At 42.8% G+C, this 16,475-nt stretch overlaps 1 protein-coding gene across 7 annotated transcripts in view; it reads right to left on the reverse strand.

The window, feature by feature from the left end:
• The window catches only part of Mybpc1 (myosin binding protein C1), an 86,718-nt gene that overhangs the window by 19,410 nt on the left and 50,833 nt on the right, over nucleotides 1-16,475 (reverse strand). For all 7 annotated transcript variants that reach the window (XM_036169784.1, XM_036169783.1, XM_036169782.1 and 4 more), the window contains 8 exons: nucleotides 15,502-15,668; nucleotides 13,597-13,759; nucleotides 10,959-11,065; nucleotides 10,589-10,722; nucleotides 7,195-7,354; nucleotides 5,259-5,363; nucleotides 3,857-4,045; nucleotides 2,698-2,832 (listed from right to left, as the gene is read on the reverse strand). In XM_036169784.1, coding sequence (XP_036025677.1) covers nucleotides 2,698-2,832; nucleotides 3,857-4,045; nucleotides 5,259-5,363; nucleotides 7,195-7,354; nucleotides 10,589-10,722; nucleotides 10,959-11,065; nucleotides 13,597-13,759; nucleotides 15,502-15,668 — 1,160 coding nt within the window. The remainder of the gene's footprint in view (nucleotides 1-2,697; nucleotides 2,833-3,856; nucleotides 4,046-5,258; nucleotides 5,364-7,194; nucleotides 7,355-10,588; nucleotides 10,723-10,958; nucleotides 11,066-13,596; nucleotides 13,760-15,501; nucleotides 15,669-16,475) is intronic.

The raw sequence follows: 16,475 nt of genomic DNA on the forward strand, positions 1-16,475 counted from the left end.
GAAGATACATCTTTCAGCAAACGGTCTGTTCGATAGTTATTGCTCAAGTTTCTTAGGCAAGACTCAATGGATGGGAACGTAAAAATGAGAGATGAGAAAAACACATACAAAAGAACAAAGAACAGATCAAAGAGAAAACAAGATGAAAAAGGGAACAAAAATAGCTCGTCTCTTCCCATCCGGAGCTACCTCAACGGAGGGGAACAGAAACCGACTGATGTCGGAGCGGGGGGAGGGAATACATACATTATTTAATGCACGAGGTCTATTTTAAGAAAAAGATGAACTGGAGTGAAGACCAAAAGAATAAAATGCTGCAGGCAGTAAAAATAAAACAGAAAAGGCTGAATAATCATAAAAAAAGGCACACAACCTTATGTAAGGAAGACGTTACAGACTAAACCTGACATATCCAAAAGCATCAAACACTTCAGAAATTAGTCCGGAGAAGAGCAGCCATTAAAAGAGAATGGAGAATCAGGCAGCCACACTAAGAAAACCAGGAATGACTACGAGGAGAGAGAGACGTTATGAAAGAGTTTCCATAGAAAGCTAATTCCAACATGTTATGTGGCAAAATATATACATAATGACCGTGTACATATACATATGTATAGTCTCATATACATATGTATCTACACAGACCACACACAAAATATGTAAAATACACTTCGTTGTATTTTATCTAAGGTGGGTAACATCAAAATGACAGGCATCTATCATTTTGCTGTATCTTCTTACTTTTTAAACCTATCAGAAAGAAAAGAGTAAAGAATTTGCTCTGTTTCATACACATACAGAAGGTTCTTGTTCAGAAGCCACATCACACATGAGTTAGGAAATTCTGCTGGCTGGGCCATATGAAGAGCGGCAGGGAGGGCTCGGGACATCAGAATGGAAATAAACCGTACTGGGAAACGCTGAAGGATTTTCTTGTCGAATTTGTCACAATACCCACTTCCTTCACCGTGCTAACCCTGGGGCTTTTTCCGCTAAGGTCCCCCCACTGGTTTAGGATCAAGGGCCTTCTGAAGCTTGAAGGAAGCAGACTGAGTGGAGTGAGGCTAGATAAAAGAAAATCAGTGGGCCAGGGTGCTTCATCCCCATTTCTGCCGGGGCCCAGGGCAGGCTGGGACTTCAACAGTTTCTCTCCTTTAAGTCTCTTCTCCGCAGTGGTTTTCCTCCAGGGACACCCGGTAGTGTTTACATTCTTGATGACATCTTGATTCCCAAAGGCATCGTTGCTTCTTTCCTTCACGGGAAGCTTCGGTGTTAAAGCTTGGGGTCCACAGAGTGATTTTAGAGGTAAATTCTTGGTCTTTGTTTTGTGAGAGTTCAGTAGCTTCTTGGGAGGACTGTTTGTCTACCGTCAACCAAAGAGGAGCCTGAGTCCAGAGCTGGGGTGTTTCTGCCTCATTCACCTATTGCCTGCTCTCCCTCCCTCCCTCCCTCCCTCCCTCTTTTCCTGTCTTCTTCCTTCTCCCTTCCTTCCTTCCTTTCTTCCTTCCTTCTTTCCTTCCTTCCTTTCTTTCTTTTTCTTTCTCCCTCTCTCTCTTCCTTCCTTCCTTCCTTCCTTCCTTCCTTCCTTTCTTTTTCTTTCTCCCTCTCTCTCTCTCTTCCTTCCTTCCTTCCTTCCTTCCTTCCTTCCTTCCTTCCTTTCCCTCTTACTTCCCTTTTCCTATCTTTTTTTTTTTTTTCTGGTTTTTTGAGACAGGGTTTCTCTGTGTAGCTTTGCACCTTTTTTTTTTTTTTTTTTTTTTTCCTATTTGGGATTGAACCCAGGACTTACCACATTCTAGGCAAATGCTCTACCACTAAGCTACACCCCCAATCCATTTTCGAATGTCATTTTCTTCTGGCTATGGCAAGCAGGAAATTACAAACACTAGGCAATGAGTGAATACCACACCCTTTTGGTTTGGGTTTCCTGTGACATTTTGTGTCTCTGTCTCTGTCTCTCTGTCTCTCTGTCTCTCTCTCTCTTACTTTAATCAGAGGGGTTCTTTGGATTCTTTCTTTTCCCCTCCAAAATTTAATTTTCATGTATACAAGCTTTAAGATAAGTTATTGCCATATGTTGAAGTTTTTAGGATTTAATAGCTCTTTAAGAGTTGCTGGGGCTGGAGAGATGGCTCAGCAGTTAAGAGCACTGGCTGCTCTTCCTGAGGTCCTGAGTTCAATTCCCAGCAACCACATGGTGGCTCACAACCATATGTAATGTAATGTAATGTAACCTGCAGACAGAACACTGTATACATAATAAATTTTTTTAAAAATTTGAAAAAATTAAGAGTTTCTTTTAATTCTTCCTCTCTTTAAGAAGGAAGGACATGCTCATTGGATGGCCAAAGACATCATCGGTCCCCTTGTGCTTGCCCAAAGTAGATGTTCACTACTCAGCGGCACACTGCAGAGTTTAGAAATGGATGTCCCTGAAGCTTTGCCAAAAAACCATCCTTCTATACCAGCCCAGTGGTGATACCCGCCTTTAAGCCTAATTAAGATGTTTTTGGCATCTAAATGTATAGCATTAAATACCAGAGGAAATCTATTATTCACCTACATCTCAGAAAGATGACCTTTGGCTTGGTATCATTTTCAGTAAGAAAGCAATGATTTCCCAAGAAAGACAAAAGAAAGCAAGGCATATCTCACCTAGCGCTGATGGTATTCACTGTACCTTCTAGGTGTACTTACTTCCTTCAAAGCAATACTCTAGCACATAGCCATCTAAACCTGCGGCACCAATCTGGTCTGGGGGCCTCCACTTCATTGTCACAGATGAGTCAGTAACAGAGTCAACAGCCAGAAGAGTAGGGGGGCTGGTCACAGCTGAAAAGATGAAAAGTGAGAAAAAGAAGGCACTATGAATACAGAGCCATGGGAGAGCACCTGCAGTGAGAGAGCTGGGATGCAACTAAAAACATGCGCAGAAGCTCCATGCCCTGCTGACATTCAGTGAGAACTCCCAGAACACGGTGATGTGTAAGCCGGATGTCTGACTGACAAGAGGATCTTGGAAAGACTGCCACACTCCTTCTCCAGTTTGGAAAGTTTGTGTGAGAAGTTGGGCGGCCACAGGGAGTTAGAGAAATCAATTTGGGGGAATCTAATGGTCTAGAGTAAACTGTCCATAGCCCTACAATTTTAAATATTTATCATTTTAAATTACGTGTATATATGTGGGATGGGGTTATGTGCCCATACAGGAAGGTGCCCAGTGTTCAAAAGAGTTGTCAGATCCCCCAGAGCAGGAGTTAGAGGGAGCTATGAGCTTGCCCCATGTGGATGCTGGGTCAGACTCAGGTCTTCTACAAGAGCAATGCTCTTAATCACCAAATCATCTCTCCAGCCCTGAGATTTGTCATTTAAACAAACTCTTGTACTGAATTTTCCATTTCTTAAGAAATACTTAAATACAATAAAATAGCGGAGACATCTTATCTTTCATTTGCCTTTGCTGGACTTTTTGCTGTTTCATAGATAAACTTAAGATGCAGTTGTAAACTAAGATACGATTGCAAAGCAAAGAGGTTTACTGGCAAACGTCACTTGGTCTATGACACTTTAGAAAAGACAATGAAGAATAGTCACATGGACCCAGCCTCATGTTTACAGTCAGGAATGGCAATGGGAGCCACCCACAGCTCTCACTGGAGTTCTGGAAGTAAGTGCCAGGACCTACATTCTAGAGATGGTCAACTTCAAAGTCTGTGTTGAATTTCTTACAGTATTGCCCTTAACCTTGTTTGGCTACTCCCCACCCACCATTCTGAGAAGCTCCAGGTCATCCGGGTTTACAAGGCACAGGGAAAGCAGTAATACTGCGTGGGAACAGTGGTTTTCCTCGACTCACCCAAAGGAACAAAGGGCTTGGATGGCATGCTGGGCTTGGAGATGCCAATGGCATTGACTGCAAAGATGCGGACCTCATAGGCCACACCTTCAATCATCTTCTTAGGCTCAAAAGTTGTTTCTTTGCAGAGATCAAAGTTCAGTCGCATCCATCTAGAGCTTTGTTTCTTTTTCCTCTCAATAAAGTACCCTGTAGTGTACAAAGCAGAGACTCAGGCTTTTGGTTTTTTTGTTTTTAACCTTATCTCCAAAGTTAAACTTTCTTAGACATTTTGCACATTCTAAACAGACTGAGGGAAGCAGACAAATACATTTCTGTTTTAATGCACCTTATTCCACCAGTTGTTAGAGATCAGCTAACACAAATGTGAACTCTGTAAGATACAGATAAAATAAAATAATGGGACTAGAAAAAATAAAGTTGTACTGGAAAAAGAAGAAAAACAAACCAGAGACATGCAGCTCTTAGCAACTTAGTCACTGTGGTTGAGCAATCCAGGGCCAAGAACCCAGAAGGTTGCAGCAATGGAAATAAGGGGGGGGGGGGATCAGTTTTGTGAATTTTATTACCACCTATAAAAAAATTTCGGGGGGGGGTTGCGGATTTAGCTCAGTGGTAGAGCACTTGCCTAGCAAGCACAAGGCCCTGGGTTTGGTCCTCAGCTCCAGAAAAAAAAAAAAAAATTCTCCATCGAGGAGTCAAATTCTTCTAAAAGTTTTATGCTGAGAAATTCCTTCATGATACAACCCGGGTCGGTTTGAATGAGAACGGGCCCCCATTCAAAAGCTCTCATTAGGCCCAATCCTCTGCCTGCTGGCTGCCAATCAGGATATAAAGTTCTGAGCGACTGTTCTGGAGGCCTGTCTGCTTCCCACCATGATGATCAAGGACTAACGCTCTAGAACTGTAAGGAAGTCCCCAATTAAATGCTTTCTTTTATGAGAGTTGCCTTGGTCATCGTGTCTCTTCAGGGCAATAGAACAGAAGCTAAAACACAACCCTACAGTATTCTCTGGCCAGAACAAATGGGAATTAGACCTGGAGCTGTCTCAGAATTAGTTGTTGAGTAAGAAGAACAAGTAAGCAAGAGAGAGACCAGGTGCTCAGAGGATGTGCATCAGATCCGTCCAAATCCCAAGGAATCATAGAATACCACAATAGACATTTCAACAGATATTTGAAGTCATAGTATATATTATAACAAGCCACTGTCTCCTCCTCCTCTTCTTCCTTGGAATTCCTAAGAACTGAATTCAGAGCCTCCTGTATGCTAGGCCAGGACTCAACCAACTCAACAGGCTTTTTCCTAGATTCAGTTTCCAGAATGTATTCTGTTCTAATATGTGTTTAAGACAATGCCAGCTGCACAGGCCCTGACATGGGCTGGTCAGTCTGTGATTACCCAGGATAGGTGACCCTCCGTCATAGGCGGGAGGCTCCCAGTTCATGATGCACCAGTCATCTCCCACTTCCGTCACATTCGGTGCCACTGGAGGATCTGGGATGTCTGTAGTAGACAAAACAGGGAGATGTTAATAGTCAAAGAGGGGTTTGGGAAAAGAACCTGGTACCAAAGGTGGTTTATTTGTTTGTTTGTTGTTTGTTTTGAAATGCATTTAAGGGGTTGGGGATTTAGCTCAGTGGTAGAGCACTTGCCTAGCAAGTGCAAGGCCCTGGGTTCGGTCCTCAGCTCTGGCAAAAAAAAAAAGAAAAGAAAAGAAAAGAAAAAAAAAAGAAAAGAAAAGAAGTGCATTTAAAAATTATCTTGGAAAAAACATCAATACAGGTAAGGGGGAAAGAACTAGGTGAAAATAAACATCACAACGTCTAAAATCCTTGAAACTTTTCACATTAGAAGACATGTTCCACATGGGGCCCAAGATTCTTGTTCTTAACTCTAAAAATGGCAACAAGAATTATCACCTAAATGATGGATATAATTGTTTTTAACTACAAAATGAGTTTCCAGTGGAGTGGAACCAAGGACTAATTATTGTCAATTTTACATCAAATAGAACAGTCAAGATATTAATTGGAGGAATTCAATTCAGCATTGCCAAGATGCCATGTCTTACAGTTTAGCTTCTGATAAAGTGACTAATTTGAGGTTCATCTGAAATATGGTCCCCTGAGGAAATCCGCAGTGGGAAAAGAGAGAGAGGGAGAATCTGCAACACTAATAGCCAGCTAGACTCGTGTCCCTGGATTTCAGTTTAGGAAAAGTGCATTGACAAAGCTAAGGACCAAAGCAGATGGCTACTACCATGCCTCAGATGATTGACGTGGGAAATCAGCAACTGTGTCTCAGTGACCTTTGATGGGCACCCAGAGCTAATGAGGTCATGGATCTTGAAGGAGAGCCTACTACTTGTGTTTTACTGAGCTACCATAATTCCTAACTGCATTCTAAATACTTATCCTCACACTCACAAATAAGTCCTCACCCCTCATCGTACAAAACTTCTCTTTGCAACAGACTATCACAGACTACCACACTGTCCAAAATGCCGAGGACAACCGATCCCAGGTGGCTACACCAGTTGATATGTCTACAACACAAGCCCGAAATCCAAGATTTTGAGAACATTGCGGAAGAAGGGACGGAAAGATGGTAAGAGCCAAAGGAGCAGGAGATCTGCTGTGAGATTGCGTCCCCTAGAGAACGGGAAGCTTTGCCTATGATTACAATGTGCTGTCCAAACAAGACCCCAGCAAGCATAGCACCCATAGGATGTGCTAACTACTGTAGAAGGGGAGGGCTCACAGGGCTCCCCCCATACACAAAGACCTGCACAGGCCACTGCACAGGAAGGCTGGGGGTGGGAGAAATAGTTTTCCTCATGGAAGAGCCCCCCATTGGTTACCCAATACCACATGGTCAGCCCTGAAACCACACACCTGCAAGTAACACTGAACGGACTGAGCAGGCTGTGTTTCTACACATGTGTTCAGTGTGTGTGAGTGTGTGTGTGTGTGTGTGTGTGTGTTGGGTAAATAAGAATTGAAAGAGGCCATGAATTTTAGAGGGTGGGGTGGGGGGGCGGGTCATGGGAAGAGTTGGATTGGAAGAACAGGAAAGGTAAAATAATGTAATTATATCTTCATTGTAAAAATATTAAAAAAAAATTAAAGGGTACCCAAAAGGAGGATGACTTTGAAGAACTAATAACAAATAGTCCTGAATGCCACTAACTATTCAGTTCCTCCAGTGAGAAGTCCTCTAGACAAGGAAACAGGAGGAAAGTAAGAGGGAAGCAGGTAATACAAAGAGAAAAATGATAGAGGTGGAAAACAGAGATGCTGGCTCTCTCCTGCCAGCCTTGTTCTGGAGAACTTACCCACAACTTTAATCTTGATGCTCGCATGCGCTTCTCCAGCTTCATTTTTCAGGTTGATGTTGTACACGCCAGAGTCGTCTCTCTCTGCCACATCAATGACCAGCGTGCTGCTGTCGGGGTAAGACTCTGCCCTGATCCGGCCACTGCCCTCCATAATAGCCTGACAAGGAAGAGGCAAACCTGGCATGATAGACTGACAGGAGCCACTGCTGAGAGGTGCCCACCTTGGGCAGGCCTAACATATACGTTATCGGGTCAGTCCTCACCCTACTCTGGTTAGCCCATTCACATACGAGGAAACCCAGACTTCACATGCTCAAAGCCCACGGAGCTGAGAGAGAGAGAGCTGGGCCTCCATTCCATAGGCCATCAGCTATAAGCTTTACCAAGAGAAACCTGGAGGACAGAAAAATATAAGGGTAGAAGGTATCCTTTTAGGATGCCAGCCTCTTTATGTATAAAATCAGAAATACACTATCTCGTATTAGAGACTCATGTTTTCATCTGCGTGGATGTCTTGAGAGTTTGGAAACATTGAGAAGGCTGAGTGGTAGCACACATCTTTAGTTCCAGGACTCTGGAGGTGGATCTTTGTGAGTTTGAGGTCAGCCCGGTCTACTTAACAAGTTCCAGGGCAGCCGGAACTACATAATAAGATCTTGTCTCAATAAAAAAACAAACAAAAACCCCTCACAATTTGCCCCACTCCTAAAACTACAAAAAAACATAAACAAAACCATGGCAGGGGGTGGGTGGTGTTGAGGAATGGTGCAAAGATAATTCTCCACCCGAGTTGATATTAAGTTTCCATTTCTCTTCTCTTAAGAGTTACTTATTTTTATTTTATGTGTATGGTTGTTTTGCCTGCGTATACATCCCTGTACCATGTGTATGCAGTATGCAGTGCCCCTAATGATCAGAAGAGGGCGTCAGATCTCCTAAAGCTGGAGTTACAGGTGGTTGTTAGCTGTCCTGTGGGTTCTGGAAACTGAGTCCTGGGTCCTCTGCAAGAGCAACCAGTGCTCTTAACATCTGTTCAGCCTCCAGTTTCCACTTCAGATAAAGACATGGAAGGATTAATTTCCAAATGGCAGAGAAAAGCTGAGCCTTCTACTGTATTTTTCCCTTCTTCTTCTTCTTCTTCTTCTTCTTCTTCTTCTTCTTCTTCTTCTTCTTCTTCTTCTTCTTCTTCCTCCTCCTCCTCCTCCTCCTCCTCCTCCTCCTCCTCCTCCTCCTCCTCCTCTTCTTCTTCTTCTTCTTCTTCTTCTTCTTCTTCTTTGGTTTTTCGAGACAGGGTTTCTCTGTGTAGCTTTGTGCCTTTCTTGGAACCCACTTGGTAGCTCAGGCTGGCCTCAAACTCACAGAGATCTGCCTGCCTCTGCCTCCCGAGTGCTGGGATTAAAGGTGTGTGCCACCACTGTCCTGCTTCTTCTACTATCTTCTATTTCAAAATCTTATACCACTGAGCTACATCCCCAACCTCTGATTTTCTGAGCCAGGGTCCTGCTTCATACCCCTGACTGGCCTGGACCTTGCTGTGTAGACCAGGCTGGCTTTGAATTCACAGAGATCCTCCTGCCTCTGCCTCCAGAGTGCTGGGGTTAAAGGCCACCACACTGGCCGGAGAGCCCCAGAGCTTGATTGTGCAGCTTTTTACTCAGGTGAACGTCTGATGAAGTCCTGCCACTGTGGGCTTCCTGAATGAAAAATCCCTAAACAGTCTGTAGGGTCTGTTGGGGCGTCTCCTCCTTGTATAGGACCAGAAACTGAAATATCTCCCCTTCTCTCTTCTGCTAGGACTCAAACCCAGGGCTTCACACATGCCAAGGCAAAGGCTTGACCCCTAAGCACATCCCCACCACAGGAGAGCTCTCCAAGCAAGGCAGTTGTAAACCACCCTCACGTGCTGGTCATATTTGGGGTAGTTACCTCTCATAACTTGACTCCAGTGTCCAGAAAACAATCATTCACACAGTTTTGTCACGAATTATCTACGTGAGACTATAAATGAGGGTCCTGCTGTTCATTTTGGCAGGAAGACTCCTGTTCTGCTTTTTGAATGTAATTTTTTGGTGGCAGGAAACCAGGGTAGCTTGAACTGAGATTCTTTTGTTTTTCTCCTCCTGGATTATGTGCCCCAGTAGTGCCGGCTTTCCTAGGCCTTCCACACATTGAACTCATTCTCTGTCCTTGATCTTGGCGGGTGCACGGCCTTTACCAGGTGGTCTCTTCCCTTCAGAGCTCCTTGCTGTCGGCCACTCAGGCCGCAGTGACTTGCTATCACAATATGTGCAGGGCGGCTACCCACCAGCCCCACAGTTCCCCAGAGTGTTCTTGAGTGTGAGCAGCAGGAAATATTAGATAGAAGGATTTAGATTGTGGAGATAAACATAGAAAATAAAGGATAGCCTCGAGAGAGCCTGGAACCTTTTCCAACAAGCCCTGTCTCTGCCCCAGGGTATTTATAGAGACACCAAGGGGTGGAGCAAAAGACCTCCCCCCCAGCACAGCCAAGTGCAGACCATCTCAGACACCTGCACTCAGGCCCGTGGTCCTAATCATCCTCTATCGGACCTGCTGGGTAAAGCCACGAGGAACCTGAAAACGGGCTCCCACAAATATGCTCTTGGGTTTTTTGTTATTGTTGCATTTATTTGTTAATATATTATTATTATACTAATTGCTATTAGGGTTCTTAAAGAGTCCTTGAGTGTTCCTGCCCTACTCTACTCAGTGCAGTTGTTATGGTGTGTGACACCATATGCAGCTGAGCATGTCCTCTGTTCGTACTTCCACGGCACTTCTTACTGCGCAGAGTGATTTTGGTCCTTAGTTTTATTTACACTGTTTACACTGTTTATTACTTCCCTTCCTGCCTGCCCCATGACATCCACAGAATAGAGGGTGGGACCATATTCATAACTCATAAAATCATGCTTGGCCAAGTAAGTGGGTGGCTAGAAATACGAAAATTAAATAAATGATTAATAGATTTATCTGAAAACCAGCCTCCATTCTCTTTTCAAAGGAATTACACCCATAACATACTTGTGTGTGTGTGTGTGTGTGTGTGTGTGTGTGTGTGTGTGTGTCTGAGACAGGGTCTCACTTTGTAGCTGTTCTGGAACTAATTATGTAGACCAGATTAGTTTCAAACTCACAGAAATCTGCCTGCCTCTCTATCTCCAGGTTAAAGGCTTATGCCACCACAGCTGGCTTTAGCAGACACGTTGATTTACACCTTTTCCCTTCACCTGAATCCTGGGGGCAAGGGGCAAGAAGTGAGTTGGGCCCTGTGCATGAAAGAAAGACAGACAGACAGAGAGAGACAGAGACAGAGAGAGAGAGAGAGAGAGAGAGAGAGAGAGAGAGAGAGAGAGAGAGAGAGAGAGACCTTGTCTGCTCGGCTCCAGATGGCTTTGGGAGGTGGTTCCCCTGTGACAGGGATCTCAAGACGAAGCTTGCTTCCGGCAATCACTGTGACGGTATTGTCAGCATCAAGGCCATCCAGGATGATCTTGGGAGGATCTGGAATATTCAGCACAGCTTTGGTCACCATACAGCCATTTCCATGCAGTCATCACAAGAGTTGGTGCTTGGCACCCTATAAAACTGCTTCTTGTTAGGTTTATAAACCAACTCTTTATAATGAGTGAATAATATCAAATTGATGTAGCTTTTAAATCATATAGCTTTTGATACATTATAGTCCACGGTAAGCAAACAAGTGGACAGGTATACAATAATTTCTCTGACCTACTCACCAATGACATGAACTTTGGCAGACATAGGAATATTGTAGGCATCTGGTGTAAACACGTATTCACCTTCGTCTTCAATGAGAGCATTGGCTATGACTAACTTGTGGATTCTAAGGAAATAGGAAAAACAGGTTTCCAACAAAAACATGTAGAGTACACATGACCCAAACTGAAAAGACCTGCCCTTTATTTAATGAGCTTACTTCATATAGAAGAGAGAGAGAGGAAGAGAGGGACATGCAGGGATGGGGGTATTCTATTTACTGACCAAGTCAGATCTGGTTTGGAGTATATTAAAGTATCTCTGCAATACAACCTGTCTTTTTGTGTTTTTGTTTGTTTGTTTGTTTTTTGTTTTTCGAGACAGGGTTTCTCTGTGTAGCTTTGGAGCCTGTCCTGGAACTCACTTTGTAGGCCAGGTTGGCCTCAAACTCACAGAGGTCTGCCTGCCTCTGCCTCCTGAGTGCTGGGATTACAGGTGTGCGCCACCACTGCCTGGCACAACCTGCTTATTATGTATGCAAATATCTATTATTCTTTTGTCTCATAACTTTAAAAAGAACAAAATACAGCATCTTAATAATGCTACACTTAAACATATAAGAAATTCCAAAGGAAAACACTGACTTTGGCTATATACATCAAAGAGCAATAGTTCCTAAGCTCATGGGTCATGAATCAGTGAGGATTGGATGGAGCCTACGGATCTTCTCACTGTAAAAAGTGTACATTTGGGTCTAGGATGTAGTGGTAGAGCATTAACCTAGCATGTGTGAGGCCCTGGATTCAATCCTCAGCATCACACACATATATACTGCACAGACACACATGCAGTAGTAACACATGAAGGACATTCCGTGATGGACGTGTGTATTTATGTATACATATAAAACTTTAGAGGACTTTTTCAGCTCCATAAATCCACTTATGATCTGGTGAGAGTCTGTGAGTCAAGGTTCAATTCCCCGCCTTAAATCTTTGCTAGATTCTAGGCAATTATGCTTCCCCCAAGAAAACAAAAATAGGAAGAAGGTCATGTGATAGTTATTATTATTAAAGGCTGACAATAATTATTGTGTAAAGTTTTTTTTAAAAGATTTATTTATTAGCCTGGTGGGGGTGGCACATGCCATTAATCCCAGCACTCAGAAGGCAGAGGCAGGCAGATCTCTGTGAGTCCCAGGCCAGCCTGGTCTACAGAGTGAGATCCAGAACAACCAGGGCTACATAGAGAAACCCTGTCTCGAAAAAACAAACAAACAAACAGATTTATTTATTTTTATTGTATGTATATGGGTGTTTTGTTTGCAAGTATGTATGTGCACTGTGTGCATGCAGGGTCTGGGAAGGCCAGAAGACAGCATCAGAGCTGTAGTGGATAGCCATCCCAGCATTGGCCTGGAAGTTCTAACCCCCATTGAGGCTTCTGTAATGGTCACGCCCACAAGGCAGGGCGGAGGAGGAAGTGGAAGACCGAGGATCGAGAGGAGTTATCTCTCTTGGTTCCGGGACCCTGGACGCTGGAGGTAGAACAAGCAGAGTTCTCCAGAGAACACCGCCGACTGTGCTATACCTTTGCCAGACCCTGCAACCTACCCCTTCATTTGTAAGTTACCCCACAAAATAAACCTCCCTTTTAACTACGTGGAGTGGCCTTAATAATTTCACCAATACAGAATTAATTGTGAGCTACCATGTGGGTGCTGGGAATTGAACTCTGGTCTTCTAAAAGAGAAGCCAGTGCTCTTAACCACTGAACCCCATGGTATAGGGATCTTATTTATTTATTTATTTATTTATTTATTTATTTATTTATTTATTTATTTATTTATTTATAGACGGGGGTTCTGTGTAACATTACTGGCATTCCTGGAACTTGCTCTGTAGACCAGGCTGGCCTCAAACTCACAGAGATCCACCTGCCTCTGCCTTTCAAGTACTGGGATTAAAAGCATGTGCCACCACCACCCGGCTGGTATAAGGATCTTAATTGATGTTTATTTGCACACTGGAGTCAGGCCACAAACACCATAAAATAGACTGAGTGCTGAACATATGAGGTCGATAGTGTAGACAATGGGTGGGGAGCGGCACCAGACAACAAAATGCAGGCTCTTCTCAAGCAGAGGGAACACCCTCATCACGTCAACTCAGTGTGCCCTGTTCAAAGGTTCGGTGTTAGTCCTCATTATCCCAATTTCTGCACACTCAGCTAGACAACTTGGTTTGGTTTAGGCAAGGCAGGTTGGAACTTCAGCATGGGTACCTCCATGTTTATTTGGTCTCCTGGGCCTGGATGCAGAAATTCAGACCAAATTCAGTGGTCTCCTATATATCTTATTGAACATTAGGGACAGTTGATAATTGGTCAGGTCCTCAACTAAAATTCACAGTCATTCCTCTAACCACATGTTCAGATAGTACCAGTGATAGGTTTTGGATGGTATACCATATTATGAGGTGTAGATAGAGGATCTCAAGCAGGATGTGGTATAGAGCAAAGCAATCACCAGTTCTTACTAGACCATGAATAGGTCATGTCCCTAATCTCCAAAGAAAGAGTCAACAAGTATGAAATTTAGAGTAGGAAAAAAAATCAATGTGGCTAGTTCCTTAAGAATGGCCCACCTGGCTTACTTACTTTCCTTTGTGAACAACCTTCAAACGATCACCCTCCTGAACAGGGAGGCCATTTTTTGTCCATTTTCCTGGTACATTTTCAGAGATTTCACACTTCAAGCAGACTTCTTTCCCAAGTTTTACAGTCTGATCAGTCAGTGGCGTTGTGATCTTAAGAGGTCTCACTACAGGAATAAAGAACATGATGGATCCGCAGCCAAACTCCAGACAAGCTAACATGGTGGCATTTTACGGTGTCCTGTCTGTAATACATGCTTTGAAGGTAACAGCTTTTTCCAATGTAGATGATATAACTGAACAGAACTGAGTATAACACAAGTTCCATCACCTCAGATACCCACCATGATGGCTGTTCACCCATGTGATATGAGCTGCATCCATTCACATCTAAGATTACAATTGTTCACCTGATTTCAAATAAACCTCCTGATACTTCATGATGCATTTCCACACCATGCCTACAAGCAAACCTCAGGTCCCTTTCAAGGTAAAGTAGTATATTGACCAACAATTTAACAGGAGAAAAACTGTGGCTTTTTTATTATTTTGAATGGGATCTTTGTTTTTTGTTTTTAAAGACTTGTTTTTATTTTATGAGTCTTTACTTGCATGTATGCACATACACCATGTGCATGCCTGCTGCTCATGGAAGCCAGAAGAGGGCGTTGAATCCCTTGGAATTTTAGCTACAGATGGTTGTGAGCCACCATGTGGATGCTGGGAACTGAACTTAGATCCTCTGCAAGAGTAGCACATGCTTTTAGCTATTAGAGACATTTCTCCAGCCTTTATTTTATTTTTAACATGTCACTAGGAGAATTTTTTTGCTTTGTTTTGTTTGGTTTGGTTTTGAGACAGGGTTTCTCTGTGTAGCTTTGCGTCTTTCCGGGAGCTCACTCTATAGCCCAAGCTGGCCCGGAACTCACAGAGATCCGCCTGCCTCTGCCTCCCGAGTGCTGGGATTAAGGGCATGCACCACCACCTCCCAGCATGCACCACTACCAGTCTGGCGTGCACTTTTTTAGTCAAATGCACCAACTATTATTTATTCCATAAACCTTCTGGTTACTATCACATGAACTTGCATATCATAATGTTTAGAAATAGATACATCACATGAAGGCAGAACCTACTATAATTAGAATGGATACAAATGTCAGATTACAATCTGCCTGTGGTCAACACACATTTTGATATTAAACTAAAAGGGCCACTGTTCCATGAATCATATGTTGAGATTGTTTCTTCTTCAATCTGTGATCATATGAAGTGTAGCTGGGCCAACAAAGGAGTAAGGGAAAAAAATGTCTGCTCTGTATGTGTGAGCAACCATCACAGCATTCTGCTATTTTAATTTTCATGGTAGCTGTGAATAGATTGTTATTGAGAAATCACTATTTAAGAACATTAGTTCTGCTAATGAACATTAGTTCTCTTATGCTTTGGAAGCCTATCATCAGCAAATTAAGTTCTTCAGCTGAGCGTGCTCAATGGCTCCCCTGGGTTTAAACAACTTTCTTCTCACACCAAATGCAATTACAAGTTGCATGTTGAGCATTGACTTTATTTCATGACTAGATAGCAAGATATAATTAAACTAACAGCATCAGCATTTGGCATATTTACATTCTACCTTTATGGTCTGGTACTTATAACTTTCTGGGTAAGTTTTCTGGTAGGTGATTTTATTATTTCCTTCCAGAATTGGTGCACTACTATTAAACCGAGTCATTGATTCCTTTCTAAGAGGCTTGCTATGACACTTAGCTAGAATGGAGTCTCATTCTGCATAGTTTAAAATGCTATGAATAAAAGATCAAACAGACTGAGACTTTCCTGAAACTGTTGATACGCACAATCTTCTTTGTCAGCCAGTTTAGGAGACCTCTAAAGAGGTCTTACTTACAGTCAACACTTAGTTTAGCAGACGATTGTCCCCCGGTTGTCATTGCTGAATATTCTGCAGTATCGGCCTTTGTCGCCCCTTCTATGATCAAAGTGTGCTTTTTGCCCTCAACTTTAATTTTGTATCTTGACTTTGGACCAGGGAAGATCTCTTCACCATTCTTAAACCTGAGTTAATATGGATGTAAAGGGAGGGAGAAGACGTTCAGTGAGAAGAAGGGAATAAGGGAGGGTAATGGGATATGATCAAACTAAATCATATATTTGTATATATCGAATATATGTATATATTATATATATATGAAAAAATATTTTTTAAAAAGATTTATTTAGTATGTATACAGCATGTATGACTGCACGCCAGAAGAGGGCACCAGATCACATTACAGGTGGTTGTGAGCCACCATGTGGGTGCTGGGAATTGAACTCAGGACCTCTTGGAAGAGCAGCCAGTGCTCTTAACCTCTGAGCCATCTCTCCAGCCCCTGAAAAAATATTTTAAATTTCTAGAAATAAATACTTGTTTATTGTTTCACCCTAGTGTCTTCCAAAGTTCCTAACAGATCCCAGACACACAGGAAGGATTCGTTGAAGAACACAACTTTTTTGGTAGGTCCACTGGTAGATTCATCAATTGATTCATAGTGGTGTAACAAGTACTGTATACAAAATCACATTAAAGGAACATGAGCTCACTCAGTCAGAGGGAGGTGCTGAGACTATATTTGGCCTCACTTTTGAATTCACAACCCATTTTTAAGTTATCCATATTCTAGATTAGTTCTGAGAATCTTTTCCATGCTAATGACTTCTGCTCCCTGTTGTGTGGTTTACTATATCCCTCTCAACATCATATTTCATCTCAGAATCTTAAATCTTCTAGTTTTTGATTTTGAGCTAACTCTCAGGGAACATACAGTAAAAGACTCCTCACTTCCCACGACCTGAAATTTTTGTTTTTGTTTGGGGTGTGTG

Source organism: Onychomys torridus, chromosome 20 (genome assembly GCF_903995425.1).
Source record: "Onychomys torridus chromosome 20, mOncTor1.1, whole genome shotgun sequence".
NCBI classification, from domain to species: Eukaryota; Metazoa; Chordata; class Mammalia; order Rodentia; family Cricetidae; genus Onychomys; species Onychomys torridus.